The following is a 15,503-nucleotide window of genomic DNA, read 5'->3' as shown; positions in this document are numbered from 1 at the left end:
AAGTATTGATGTGGAAAATTTATGATGTGTTAGAGTTTTCCACTTTTTGTGTTTGAAGTGTAGCTAAGGTAAAAAAAAGCCCTCCCTCAAAGGACACTATTGCGATAAATGTAGAAATATAGGCGAGAGGGTTAAAATGGGAAAAAATACAAAACAATTTTCCTAAACAACACGCTCCGTACATGCCGTCATGATTCATGGCAAGAATTTAATCCCTTGAGCTTTGTGAGAGGCGTTTATGTGCAGGGTACATCAATTATTTTTCATGCCGCGCTTATGCACACCGACGTGATGCGCGGGACCGTTAAAACATTGGATCCGTGGCTGCTGAATGGCAGCAGAATGGTAATAAATTGAGGATGTGAAACGATTCGGAGAACACGTTCTATTATTAGAATTTCATTCCCGAATAATTTAAACTAACTTATGTCGTGCCTAATTGATTGCTCATTTTGGCCACGAAGCATCATGTTCAATTGCATGGAATTAAAATTGAAAACAATTCACCGAAAATTGGCATTTGAATGAATTAATTTGTAACATTTGGACCGCAAAAACCGAGCATTGCTTTCGAGGAAATAATTCCCGTTTGTAGACAGTTTCCTAGAAAAAAAAGCAGGGCAAGATCAGTCACCGTGATATGTTTGCAGTCGGTTTTGCTGCTGAACGCCACCAGGAGGGCTCTCTTGAGGTAAAGGATTCGTACATAAATTGCACTCCTGGCTGCTTTCCGACGGTGTTTACACTGCGCGCTATGATGGGAAAACGGAATATTGCGTTTGCAGTTGCCGTTCGCAAACTGTTTGTTTCCTCAACCGCAGAGTGTTAGAAAGGAAGAGGGTAGGTTGAAAGCAAGACAACAACAAAAAAAAGCAGTCCGCTAACGTAACAACATCCCGCTGCAGGGAAGAAGGTGCAGAATGTAACGAATTGAGTAGCAGAAGAAAATCCCCCCGGTCACAAAAAGCGACGCTGATGACGGTTTAGAATAATTAAAATCAGTACAACTTGGTGACTGCGGTCCGGTGCCCTGATTTGCCCAGAAGCGTTACTTTTGCCTGGGAAATTAATTCCTGCCGTTGCTTTTCTTCGCGATTTCTTTCCTAGCACAACTTTCGCACATTTGCTGTTCGTTGGGAGTTAAATTATTTACAGAAACCAATGCAATGTGCTTGAGAAAATGGGCAAACATCTTTTCTTCCCGGCTGCTGTGTGCAAAACAAAAGGCGCAAGTGCGCCTGTCTGCCCCTTTTCAAATGTTAATTAAATTGAATGTGTTTGTGATGAAACGGAGCAGAAATTGCATTGTTGCGAAAGTTAGTGCATGCACGCAAAGTGGCGTAAAAAAGGTGACACTTGGCTGTGGCTCATATATTTGCAACTTCTGCTTCTGGGTGGGTTGTGCTTTTCACTCTGCCATGGCTGCCGTATGTAACGGGGTTCGTCCGTTCATTTGTGGAAGTGTTCTCATATTCTACATATCCTTTTTATGAACCATTTTGTGTAACTTTAAAGGGATTGCTGTTGAAACATGAAGAAACAGATGATGTTATGAACAGCGTTCTCATTACAAAGGCAACTTACAAAAGACCAGGCGTCTCCATGAGACGTGACATTTGGGGGGGAAAAACGTGTATGATAAATAGAGAACTTTCATATTTTCACAGAAGCGTTAAGAAGATTCTAGTCGCCTTAATGTCTGATTAAAGTTTACCTTGTATAAAAAATGTCCCAACGAGTGTCATTGAAAACGGTACTAAGAGCTTCATTAAAACTTATGTTATTGTTTTATAGATTTCCAACTGTGCTTCGAAGAAAATTATCGTTAATAAATAGTTTCTTCTTGTATAAAATTATTCTAACATATTGCTTATTTTCATATTGCCAGATATTTTCATATATCACTCCTTGTCCTTTTCACATTCTTCTCCTTTTAATTTTATTTTATTTTTCTTCATTGTTCTTTTTTTTTCTCTCTATATATTTATCTTATTTATTTATTTACTTTTCTTATGTGTTTTGTTTCCTCCTTTTTCGTATTAATCCCTTTTCTATTTTCTCCCAGACATGAAAGAAACAATGATGAATCAAAATCTCTTTAATTTCTCCACTAACTAACTTACAAAACATTCAAAATTTCAAATTTTTGATTTAATTTTCTCTCGGAGACTTGATTTCACTATCTAACAGAACCATGATCTATTCTGTATGTATAATGAGGTTGGATAATGTTTCTTTTTTCAATCAGGCCAGTTAAGAAACCCATAATCGTATTTCTAAACTTACTGGTTCGGGTTTGATTAGATCAGTGCAGTTCCACATCGATTATTATCAATATGCCGTTTTACCCTTGTGACACGGTGTTAAATTGAATAAGGCACCGAGTTGGCTCCTTTCTCTCGCAATTTATGTATATTGAGTCGATAGAATATCGTTAGCACCAAATGCGATGAATCCAACCCGGTGGTTTGTGTCTGGCCAGCAGATGCGTATTTTAAAAATTTAAAACTTTAACAACCCCCCAAAACGCAAACACGCTCCAGACAACCCATTCAGACACGCACCAGCCGTTACGTTTCGCTTTTTAATGCTGCTTAGATAAAAATATATGTTTATGTTCGCAACTCCATTTCTTCGATGCGGGCGATATGGTTCACGGTCAGATAGCGTGGAACAGGCCGGCAGATGCCATCTGGTGCGCTTGGCGTATCACTGCACCCGGCACAAAAGGGGTTTGCGATTTCGGCAGATTTTGTGGCCGCTGGGTGGTTGAAACCACCGTGACGAAGGAAAAAAGAAGAAGGAAGCACACGTGTGAACGACTTTACAAAAGCCAATGCTCTGGAAATCGAAATCACGCAACACAAGTGTGGCATCACTTGGCCATCATGATGCCGGCGTTAGGGGTGAAAACATTGGGGATACAATTTCTTAATGGAGTGTCGCTGTCCTAGCTGCGAATGACAACAGTATACAATTACGGAATCTAATTAAGGCCCGTTAGTGTGGGTAATTGAATTATCTGACTTGGGAAAAAGGTAACGCTGCACACTGATAAACGGCACGGGTGCGTAAATGTAGTTGTTACCGTGTGGTCGGCCTTGTGCATCGCTTTTTGATGGTGCGGTCCGGCCTTCCGGCATTTTGCAACATTGTGTACCAATGGACGATAGTTTGCATTTTGTTGTTGTTTTGATGCTAGGACAAAGCTTTAAAGATACCTTCAACTCGGTTTAATATGCGATTTGATTACTGGAATCTTACTTACGATCTGTCGCTAGTTTTCCATATAAATAGGGACGCCAGGAAAGTTTGTAAATTAAAGTTGAAATTTTAGAAAATTTGTTTCTAAAGATCTTTAAAATGATATCATCTTACTCCGGTTTGTATCGTTTTATCTAAATTTTAAAGCCGATCTAAAGTTTCGAGCAGTACCAAACAAATAATTCAGCGGGGTTTCAACTCAATATTTGTTCCATACTTGCCTCTTACCGCTACCGATATGTGCCGATATTTGCCGATATTTGCCCGATTGTTTGACCGATGCGACCTTCAAGCTTACGATTTAGAATTTAAACCTTCCAATCCTGAGCAATGTTAGGCAAGTAAGCTTGAAATATAATATTTCGTTAACCGTCACCAACCTTTAATTTTAATACATTCTTCTTCCCATCTGCGTGTGACGACCTACTTGATCATGCTTGCCATAACTGCTTGTCTAGGCTTATTTTACCATTTATCAATTATTATTTATCAATTAGTCAATCGTTCTTGCCGGATAATGGTACGGGTAGGATTTTGTCTCGTTCCTGTCGTATAGGACCGGCGCCGTTACAAAAAAACACCATCGGGTCCACTGGGTTCCCCGCGGTAAAGAACCCCTGTCGGTATACGACGGGGATGCCCCGGGGGCGAGAACCCCTGTTCCTATTCAGGTATAACATACTTAAAACAAAGACGGCATATCATTTAAACCGATGTTTTCGTCAAAAATATTGAAGAATACTATTACCTCTCCAGATTTTTGGTCAAATTCTTTATAAATTTCCGGATACTATGACATTTGGAATATTTTGGCTTTTGGGTCTTGAAAGGCGAAAAGCTCAGTAGCTCATATGTAAGGAATGTTTTATCGCGATCAGTTTGAACTTTTATACAATACCTCAGTCGATATATGTAAAACTTTACTCTTTTAACTGCATTTATCAGCTTTAACGTCCAGTTTATCTAATTTCTTACATAAGATGAAAGTCATTTAAGTTGCTTAGGCCGTGGAATTATGATTTTAAATGTTTAACGGTTGAACTTATTTGTTTTATTTTTACTTATCCAAGTCAGTCATGTCGAATAGCTGCAGCAATGCCTTATTATGAGGATTTTCTTTTTGTCATTTCATAGCAATTTGATGAACGTATCTTTCCATTACCTGGCGTAGGATGAACTTTCAACACGCCTACCCAGCCCGAGTGACGACACATGCATAAGACCAGGCTGCTATCCAAAAAACGAGCAGCAGTTTATGATTTGAATAACAAATAGAGATTATCTATGCATGTTTCTGTTTGTCGTATCATTATCAGATAACGGCTAAAATAGACACACCCGTGCGTGCGTGGCGGATGAGCTCTGAGGGTTGATGGAACGGACGGGTCGGCTGGACGTTGCGCCATGTGCGCCTTTTTGCGTATGTGGGGTGCGAAAATCTCGTCAGGAAGTTTAACAACACACAGCTTGATGCCTTGAGCCGGAGCAGAACACACCACCTCCAACTTCCGGTTGTGGGCGGGTGTGTGTGCTTTTACCGTGGCATAGTTCGTACCGGTGGCCTAGCTATCATCCCGGATGGGTGAAGAAAAATGGTCGAAATTTGTTCCACTTCTACAGGCGGTGCGTTTTCCTGTTTCTGTGCTGTAAGTTCCACCATGCGATTCGGATCCGTTTCCGCTTTTACATTCCCGGCATCGCCATCCCCGGGCGCGGAGTTGCGCTCTACAAACTCTCACATCACGATCAGCGTGATTTCCATAACATCAACAACAAAGTTTCTCGTTTGTTACCGTACATACGTCGGCCGCTGAACACGTTTCATGATGCAGCGTACGTGCTTCAATACACACAAACACCACCAGCTCATCACACGGTGAGGCAGAGGGATCGTGGCGGTGGTGGGGGTGTAGAGTCCGGAAAATAGGAGAATCGAGGGCAATTTACTTGCAGGCAGGATGGCTTTTTAAAATTCCACCAATTTCAAAACCGACGTAGCACGATGATGATCCGATCTTGTGTCTTATCCTTTTGCCGGCTGTACGCGCTTGGTTTCGCATCCTTCCGCAGGAAGCGCACGTGCCCGTGACACACTCTCTGATTACAGCGCGAGTGCCCCGCTGTTTGCGCGTCGAGTTGTATACAAAAATTATTCCACGTGTTACCATTTGAGTGATCGTTAATTTCCTCCCGTGTGATCCTGGCCGGCTTCACACACGTTAGGGTAAAGATGATTCGGGTTGTTTCTTCGGCCCTCCCAACATCCCATGGTTACACCGAGATTGATAACAGGCGGGCGCGAGACGCGTGCAGTGCAGTCGTTTAAAGTAATGGAAAACAGGCCGCAGATAAAGTGACGGCAACGACGCCAGGTCTTGAACAGTGAAAGACCATACGCAAATGCACGCGCTTGTTTCGAGAGCGTGTAAGTTGAACAAATTAAAATATTAAATGAGTGTACGTTAAAGTCTTGTGGGGGTGGGCGGAAGTGTGGGCTCGCAAGCGAATGTGTTTGAGTTGGGTGAGAGTTTGGCAAAAGTTTTGCCTTTTGTTTAGGTGCTGATAGATGGTAACCAAAAAGTTGCATACATGTTTTTGGTGCCACTGTTGTCAAAGTAAGCTCACAAGAGCACTGAAGGAAGCAACAATTTCGAAACATTATTTTAGACCTTCTCAGACTATACACGAATGTAAGTAAATGGTAATAGAAAAGGCGCATGAATTCAACGAAAAAATTGGTTTAATCTTGTCGTGTTGGTTGGGCTTAAAATACGAGCATTTGTTGACTTTAGCATTAAACTCTTCATCTAACATTTGAAGGTGTATGTTTGTGGGCGTGAAAAGTTGGTGTTGAGTGTCGTTAATATTAATTTACAAGAAAGTAAACAAACATGAGCAATGAAGCCAAGGCTATATCAGAAGGATATTTCATTCAAAAGGATAATTAATTGCCTATCTTACCAATCAGATTCTATCCAGACCAGTGAATGGAAATAGTTAAAAATCGTTTGGCTAAAACGATTTCTGCGATGCTGCGTCTAAAGACTACATTTCTAAGAATATCTTTCAAGAGTACTAATGATGGTTGCTGCAAGGAATGGAACAATCTGAAGGCGGAGTGGTTGTCAGTTTAAATAATTATTTTATCACGATATTAATAGCTTTTAATCGCCTGTACCGATATTTAGAAAGCTCCTCCATAATCGATTGGATCTGTTTTGCATTGTGTGCATCTGAATACAATGCTATCAACGAAGGTTTGCACCTTCTTGGAGCTGTATTCTTCCTTCAGAAGACCTGACCTGTATTTAAATCCATTAGCTTTTCTTCGTTTCGTTGGCAAACAGTTTGGTTTAGCTCATGATGCATTCGCCGTCTTTAAACGCTCAAAGGTCTTTGTTGTTCTTCGTCGGCAAAGGCGAGGAATACTTTACAGACTTTAGAATTTTACACGACCGTTCTTTCTTTAACAAATTCTTTAACAAAAGTAACAGAATTTATCTCACTGAGCATCCTCGGAGCTATTCATTTCAATTTCTTGAGAACCTGCGTTTCGGTTGGTTTTACACTTCCCACACCACCGCAACATCCGATGATGTCCACTGTGTCATCCGCTAGTTGTTCAAGTGATTGGAGAGCACACAAAAACGTAGTGCCACGGATGTCTAAGCTCCAAGATCCGTATAATCTCTGGATGAGATTGGATTGAGTTCTACACCAAAATATACTCGAGTTGGTACCTATTGTGAACCTTGACATTTGTACTAGCATTCCACTACTGTTACTACTGTACATTCTTCCGTAACTAATCTTCTGTGTCATATCTTCGAAAGCGATGGACATTTGATTAAGATCTGGTATTTTTGACATTTTTGAAAGGCGCTGCGGAAGATTTAGGGTTAGATTTTCCTTCAATATATTCAATTTGGTTACAGGTCTGATCTGTATCCCGTCTGATTCTGTTACTTCCTGCTGTTCCGCTTCGTAATTAAAGAGAGGATTGTCTCAAACAATGTCCTGAGCTTGTTGTATTTCATGTGATGAACGTGAAATACTGTGACAGTTTAAATAATTTCCCAACAGTTGCCTTGAATTTTATGTGTTATAGCGAAGCAGCAGCTCGAAATTACAAATAAATTTACACTTGTTATTAAAATTAGTAAATTAATAGCGAACAACACCAGTACAGAGTACAGACCCCATGGTGATTCATAATTTTTTCCACTTTTAAAGCACACAAAAAATCCCATTTGCATTACATTGTTCCTTATAGTTGACTTACTTTTTCGGTGTTGTAAATGCTTACCCAACTCCAACCGTTCCATTTTGTTTGCTTCATTATGAACGATCGAGTGGATTTTTGAAGCTAATTGATCCCGATATTTGAAAAAAAAAACACCCGAGCACGGAAATAGGCTTAATGCAGATCGACCGTTCAGTGTAAGTGCGAAAAAAAAGGGACACAGCAGTTGGGCCCAGTCCAGCGTGTGGGATGGAGCCATTAGCGAGCGGAGCGTACCGGACCAAACATTCGGCGGAACCCGGTTACTTTACCCTAATTAAAATGCCAATTGCTGTATTAAGAGGCAAATACCTGGTTTCCATAATCCGTTTGGGCGATGGCAGGCGCCCTCCGCTTTCGGTCCGCTATCGGTTCGAGGCGTGCGGGCGCAAATGCTGAAAAGCCATCGAAACCCATTAAAGTGCTGTCCGGGGCCCGTTTTTCCGCTTCATGAACGCTGCCGACAACTTGGCGAAAGCAAACGAATTCGATGGGATTAACGCTGCGCTTGAAAAAGCAAGAACATGATACGGCCCACCGGAATTCGGTGGAAGTAGCAAGATAATTCTTCTGCTGCGAATGGTGCAGGTTGGAAAAAAAATGGTACGATTTTAAAAATGTACATCAGGAGTAAATAAAATCAAGAGTTACCGCGTGGAAAGACTGAGTCGCAACTGTTTACCGACTGGAACGATGGATTGCCATCGGTAAACTAAAGTCATTGTACGGGTTATAACAAATTAAATAATGGAGCGACGAAACCCACCGTGTGAATAGTGTGTGGGTCGGATGAAGCGCCGTTTTTGGAAGCTGATGAGGTTTCTTTTCATGTGATGAATGTACTTTTGTTGTTTGAAATACATGGAATATTAGTTGTATGTATTAAATTGTATAAATTGTAAAAGATTTACACGTGAATGACAATGTGTAAAGATTTAAAAATTAGACACCTTGGCAAAGACCCTAATATATATACCTTAACCGAATGTTGCACGAAGTAACCTTGACATAGAACTGTCAAAAGAGAGAAATAAATATCGGAGAACGAAACACAACGGAAAAACCTTGCTCCGTCTGTTAAACCCCTGAATTGCTGAAAAAACCCTTAAACATCCGTTAAGTCTGCAACTGTATAAAGTTATATAATTTTGTAGGTTAATTGTCTCACATTTGTTAAAGTTTACTTCGGCACGATGAGTCCAGCGTACAGTTTTGCTGTTTGCCGATAATCGTTATTAACCGTGAATCATTTCACAGTCGACTATTCGCATCGACACAGTGCTGGAAAGATATTAAATTCTCGTTAGGGAAATTGAGTTCGAAATGTAACGGCAAAAACAAGAAAGCGAGAAATAAATTGTGAGCCATCGCCAATAAGCGCGAAACAACGCAAACCCACTCACATTTTCCGTTTTGGTGGATCCGAACAGCAAAATTGCGAATAAATCGAACTCGCGCTGGGTCGGCGCGCCGTTGAAGTTCGCTTGCATCGCGAGAAGAAACTCTATTCGGGAATAAATGAGTTGACAAACTCTTTCTTCGCCACTGAATAAAACATCCGTTGAATGTTTTGCTGGAAAAAAGAAATGGACGCTCTTCTTTTCGTTGCACAAGTTAAGAATTGTAGCCGTCCGTCGCCGGTACGGTACGTTCTTTGCCGCCGATACCCGCTCCAGCGCTTCCGGCAGTTGAAGTTTAAGCTGCAAGGCAGCGCGTGGAAGGATTCGAAGGAAATTGGTTTGTCGTTTACTGCGAGCATTTTTTGTCATTCCTTCTTGTATTCGCACATTCACAGTTTGTGACAGTTCCGTCAGTGCATTTGCAATAATGAAATCAGACCAGTGGGCGTATGGCGCAGCGGCTGACGGGATCTGGGAGCACCATCATGAGGCGGAGATAGTTCCATTCTCAGCTGGCAACGATGGTTACACGTACATGTTATCGTACCAGGCTGTGGTGTGATTGTGCCGGAATCTAATTGTAGACGGTAATGATTTTGTGATTGAAATAGAAAAAATAATCACCATTCTGACGGAGCCCGGAATTGTTACAATTTTCTATTTACCAGTGGGTTTCAAGTTGGAGCTCCATATTGTGCGGCATTTGGTAGCTGTCGCGCGGGAAATTAATTAACAACTTAAATTGAACGACAAATAATTAAACTGCATATTTTCATTCCATCGATGAGTGTTTTGCCACTAATGAACTTTTGCGTGGAATTCATTTTCATTATGCTTATGATTTCTTGATTGAAAAATTCCATGCGATTCGAACAATTTCTCCAGCCGCATCTCTCATACGTTCTTCAATATTTTTTCTTAAACAACAGAGTTAGTCTAAAGCATCTTACAATACTCTAAAACATCTAAAGCATTCTTGAAATATTACAATTGTGTATGATATATTTGTATGTGTATATGTCTAACAACTCTTTTTAATGCTGAGCGTACGAAACATTTGTCGGTTTGTATCTCAGAAAAGTCCGATCGCTCTTTTTGTATCTGGCTATGGTGGCGCCCTCTTCCGCCAAAGCGAACGAAGCTTCGTTCCTGATCCAACGGTAGGTTGCGGCAAATACTTTGACACTACCGCTTTTCTACCAAATATTTGTAGACATACTTTCGTTTCAATTAATTACAGTATTCAGCTTAAAACATTTACAAATTTAAGAGTCGATTATTTTGTGCTTCACAGTACAAATCGTCTCTTCTTTCTCTAGCGTAAATATGTCATACAATGGTATCTCAGTATGGTTTTTTTTTGTAGACTTCAGGTTAGACCAGTTCTAGTCCTTCCAACAGTTCCAATCGACATTAAAGATCACATTCAATTAATTGTCTCAACTCTGCTTATCAGCTCCAAAATAGTATACATAGTTATACTGAGTGTGTAGAAAGTGGTTGTACATTGCATCTTTTCTTCCTTCGTCTTTTTTTTGACAACTTCATTTCCTGCACATCTTCTTGACTCACCGTAGTACCTCTACGCTATGTATGGTGGATCGATCCAGATGTATTAACGAAGCTATCCCTGCACCACCTCGGCTAGATGTGTAGAACACCAATTAAACAGGCTTTAGTTAAAACCATCAACGAGCCACTCATGGAAGGTCGAACGGAACGGTATCAGACGATAGCCAATTTCCACTTCCCGATTATTATAGCCCGATTTGGTTAACCTACAATGCTACAATCCATAACCCGCTGCCCGGATGCTGGGAGAAATAGAATTCGCGAATAGAGCAATTGTTATAGGGCGTACCCGGAATGTGCACCATACGCCTCAGTACACTGTTCGGCCGGCCTGCAACCCAGTAAAATCCGTCGCTCGGTGCGCTTGCAGCACTTACGGGCTTTGTGGTTACCCATTAACATATTGAACCATAAATTTTGCAACGGCCGTCTAGCGATTCGATATAAATTTATTTTATTGCCTAACCAGCCTCGTGTGCACGCCCAAACGGCTAGAAAGGGAGAGATACATGTTTTGCAGTGGTACAGTTCTTTCCACCCACCCAGAATACCACCGTTCGGTGTGTGAGTTTGCTGCAAACAAAACTAGTAAGCATCCAAAATTTTAGCTTTAGGTTTTTTTTTGCACGGCTCACGAACGGTTTCTGTTGCGTTTACATGGGGTTTTAGAATGTTAGGAGCCGATTTTTCGGCGAAACGTGCAGCTGCCAAAATCTTGGTACTGTTCTGCACAGAGCGGATGAGTAGCAGCTGAAGCGCTTGCCGAATGGGGAACTTGTTCTCCTGGCTTGCTGTTAGAACACCTCAGTTATGCTCCATTGTTCGATGATGGGTTCGATAGTGGCGGGTATCGAGAATGGGTGTGCACAGTTTATTTACATGGCGTCTGGAATCGATAGAGGCCGTTCGAGCGTGTTACGAGCGCGTCCCGCTTTGAGTTATGGGAGTTGGAATGAATTTGTTTATGCAAAACCAGCGAGACAAGAATCCGTTTTGCGTATCTGTTTAACTCAATTGACAAACACGCAATGTAGGCCAACTTTGATGGATTTCCATTACGTGCCCATAATTGACACAAACACTTTTTCATCCCTGCTCGGTGGTGATATGTTGATGTGAAATCAATAAGCACGCGAAATGAGCAAGTTTGAAATAAAGAAAAGGTAATGTGCACTAACAGCAACGTTAGGGAAGTTTTTTTTTATTAGAACATTTTTCAATACAAGGTCTGTCATTAAATTCGTTGAAACGAATTTGAAGCAGCGGCATACGTTCAATAATCGCTTCGGAATCGTTTAGCTTACACATGCAATTGTCTTGCAAACGTAGGTTGTACAAAACGGGAAACATTACATCACTACCAAATTCTAACGTTATCATCTTGTTACCCCTCAAATCAATCTCACGCAGGTTGTTCATACCAACGAAATCATTCATATCGGCATACATGATCATGTTGTTCGTCAGTTCAATCGCTAAAGCGTTTGGAAATCTAATCAAACAGCTAGGAACACGTGTTAGCCAATTGTAATTGGCCACTAGTGTAAATTTGCTCTGTGTTTCTTTCCACCCACAGAAGTTTAATAGCCTTAATCTATTGTGGTCCACTATCATCCATTCGAGATGGTGAGCGCTTGACAAGGTACCGTTGATTGAGTTAATTTTATTACTAGAAATGTCAACCACCGTCAACGTTTGAAACGGACGCAATAGATCCAGATCAACAGTTCGTAGTTTGTTGTTTTGTAAACGGAAATATTTTAAACTCGTCTTGTAGCTGGTGCCCGTTGAAGCGACGGAGCTGTTCAATAGTTTGATGTGATTTTCGAGCAAGTTTAGTTCGACCAGATTGCGCATTCTATAAAAGGTGCTCAAGTCGAGATACGCAATTTGACCATTCACGAGGAAAAGCCTTCGTAATTTGCTCAAATTTGTTAAAGCCGGAGGAATCAGATCTACCTGACTTCTGTCAACTATCAACGTGTCCAGGATCGCGTTTGGTTCGAACTCCATTGAATTGATCTTCGAGCCAGAGATCCGGATCTGTTGCACACTGGAGTTCTGTGGCACGAGCAACGTTTTGACGGTGTTCGAGTTTTCCACCAGAATTCCTTGCAACGTTTGCCCAATTTCGTACAAGAATTCGCCATCGATCGATTCGGTCTCGAGATTAGTGAGTTTCAGCGTTTTGACTACCTTTGGAACGTGATCAAGCACAAAGAAGCCTTCCACAACTGGATTCCAGTTTTTCAGATCGCATAGATCTAGATAGTTTCGACAGAGAAATTTAAATCCTTGAGTTGCATACACCAAAAGCCCCAAAACTGAGCTACAAAAAGAATACAACAGATCAACGATGTATTGATCAGAAGAGAATAACGATCAGTTGTGAATAATTCACGACTTACCAGGTACAGTAGATTGATTTAAAACAGTTTACCATGATGTATGTTGCGTTACAACTATTTTGTATCTCGCTATTCAATATTCTGTACAATAAAATAACTCTGCATAGCTATACCGAGCTAAACTTAAATTACAGCTCCCAATGTTGATGTAATCTACGTTAATGTCTCATTGTTACGCTTATGTCCAATGAAACCGGATGCTAATGACAATAAGCTTTGTGTTCTGATGCTATTAGTGACTATTGATCCATTATTTCATCGGAATTCTTTACAATTGAATTCGGTACCGGTCAGTTTACCCATTGGTAAAGCTTTCAGTATGTTAGTTTCGCTGGCTTAGACCAGAATGAGTTTAACATTTACAAAGATACATAAAACGTGAAATATTCCAAAACTTCTCCGGCACATTCTACTGGTAGAGTCATTGCCGTTAAATTTCTGTCTCGTAGTCACAAATTTTCAATAGTGGGCCTTATCACGTGAAATACTTGTGAAATAGTCCACGTAGCAGGTTTGTAGCAAATTTGAATGATTGATGAGACAAAAATTGAGACACACTGTTGAAAATGTATGATCATGAGATAACGATTGATGCCCTTTGTCAGAAATCGGTGATTGAACTATGAGACATTCGTCTTCATTCGTACGAGACCAAAATTTAGCGGCTGTATTTTTAAGCCACCAAATGTTCCATTTTGTTTTAGTGTGTCAACAGACCAGCTGGTATCATTAGTATCTTTATAATAATTGATAATAATTATTATAATAGATTTACTGTTGCATGTTTCAGTTCCAAAAATTGGAAATTGTGTTGTGCCATGTTTAATATCCATATACTTCAATTTACCTTTTGACCACCGTATTGTCCAAAAATATTCGAGGTAGCATATTATGCACACAATATTATTAGATGTAACAACAATATTTTAGTCCATGCTGTGGTTTTTATTTTCTGTTCAACGGTGGTTCTTGCACCGGACGTATATCTAACAAACGATACATTGATTTTCCTTAACCACGATAAAATGAACCTTTAGCATTGGCATCCTCTCCATATTGATGTCCGAAGTGTTCACTTCACATATGCAACTATTGTACAACCGTAACCTTTTTAATTTTGGCAGAACCACATCATTACCAAACGTTAACGAGAGTAATTTATTTTCTCCCAAATCAACGTTTTCAAGCTTGTTTAATCCAACAAAGTCTCGCATTTCGACATGGCGTATGCTATTGTTATCCAAAGTGATCGACGTCATGTTTGGAAAGGTAGTGAGACAGCTCGGAACGTGCTGCAACTGATTATTACTGACCATTAGCCAACGGAAGTTACTCAATTGCTTCCATCCACAGAACGTCACCGAGGTTAGATAGTTCCGGTTCAGTTTTAAGGTTTTAAGCAGAGTGTTTGAAAAGCATCCCGTTATGGCGGTAAGCTTGTTCCACGAAACATCCAGCAGCTCCAACATTCGAAACGGTGCGAACAGATCAAAGTGAACTGTGGCGAAATCGTTGCGTTGCAACGTAAGTGTTCTTACGCCTGAGCTAATGGAGGGGAAAAAAGGAATAGTTAAGCAGTTGAACCCGTTCGAATCGAGTTTTAATTCGCGCAATAGTTGCATTGAATAAAACAAACTTAAATCGATCTTCAGTATGTTAGCACCACGGATGATAAACTCGTGTAAATTGGTCAAGTTTTTCACCGAAAGCGGCACGCCATTCAAGATGCTGCCAATGATGGTCAAGGATTGTAGTGCGTCGTTTTCTTCAAAATACAGGCTGCTAAGTTGTGAAGCTTCTATGCAGATTTTTTCAATGCTGGAGTTATGGGGTATTATCACCGATTGAAGATAGTTGGACTGTTCTACCGTAATGTCATGAAATGAACGTCCAAGCGCCAGCATAAACTCTTCGTCAATCGTAAAGCTTAGCAGATTTGAAATGCTGAGCGAGCGTGTTCCAGTTGGTACACTGTTTAACACCCGGAACCCTTGTACGGCTGGGTTCCAATCCTTAAGAATGCACATGGGCGGAAAGTATCTGCACGTAAGTTGATATGTTTGCACTTCACTCATCAATAGTCCCACCAGTACAATTCTAAAAAAAAAACGTTCAATATTGTTTATTCGTTAAAACCGCATGTTAATAACGCTCCGCACTTTCAGTACTTTGAATACCAAACTGTTTTGAAACTTATCCCTTCCATGACTACGGTTGGTTGCAAAACGATGGCGAACAGTAACTGACATACTTCATCAGGTGGTATACACTGGAACGTTTAATTCCATTGCGGTGCTAAACGTGGATTAATATATAATTTTTAGACTCTCCCCACCACTGCCTTTCTTCGTGTTTGTTGTTGGAGTGTTTGCTCGTTGATTTCGTAATGTGAGTTTAATTTCATCTTCTTTTTCAAAGAACAACGTTCAGAAAAGAATAAATCATAAAGGGTGCCGTACACTTCGACTGTCTGAATGGTTCTGCTGTTTTAAAATAGTGTTTAAATTTGTTTATGACCTTATATTGGACAATTTGCCAGATGTCAAATGAAAACGCCGACGTAGGATGATGGAAAAA

The 15,503-nt window shown here is 40.6% G+C and overlaps 1 protein-coding gene across 1 annotated transcript; it reads right to left on the bottom strand.

Moving 5' to 3' along the window:
- Positions 1 to 10,719: 10,719 nt before the first annotated feature.
- LOC128713113 (toll-like receptor 7) lies at positions 10,720 to 15,182 on the bottom strand. Its single transcript, XM_053807976.1, has 5 exons — positions 15,178 to 15,182; positions 13,927 to 15,023; positions 12,285 to 12,782; positions 11,823 to 11,993; positions 10,720 to 10,760 (listed from the first exon to the last, which is right to left on the bottom strand). Exons 1-5 carry the CDS (start codon positions 15,180 to 15,182, stop codon positions 10,720 to 10,722), a joined length of 1,812 nt encoding a protein of 603 aa, XP_053663951.1.
- Between the last annotated feature and the right edge of the window lie 321 nt (positions 15,183 to 15,503).

Source organism: Anopheles marshallii, chromosome 3 (genome assembly GCF_943734725.1).
Source record: "Anopheles marshallii chromosome 3, idAnoMarsDA_429_01, whole genome shotgun sequence".
In the NCBI taxonomy this organism is placed as follows: Eukaryota; Metazoa; Arthropoda; class Insecta; order Diptera; family Culicidae; genus Anopheles; species Anopheles marshallii.
Note: the sequence above shows the minus strand (reverse complement) of the source record. Positions and strands in the feature narration are given on the sequence as shown.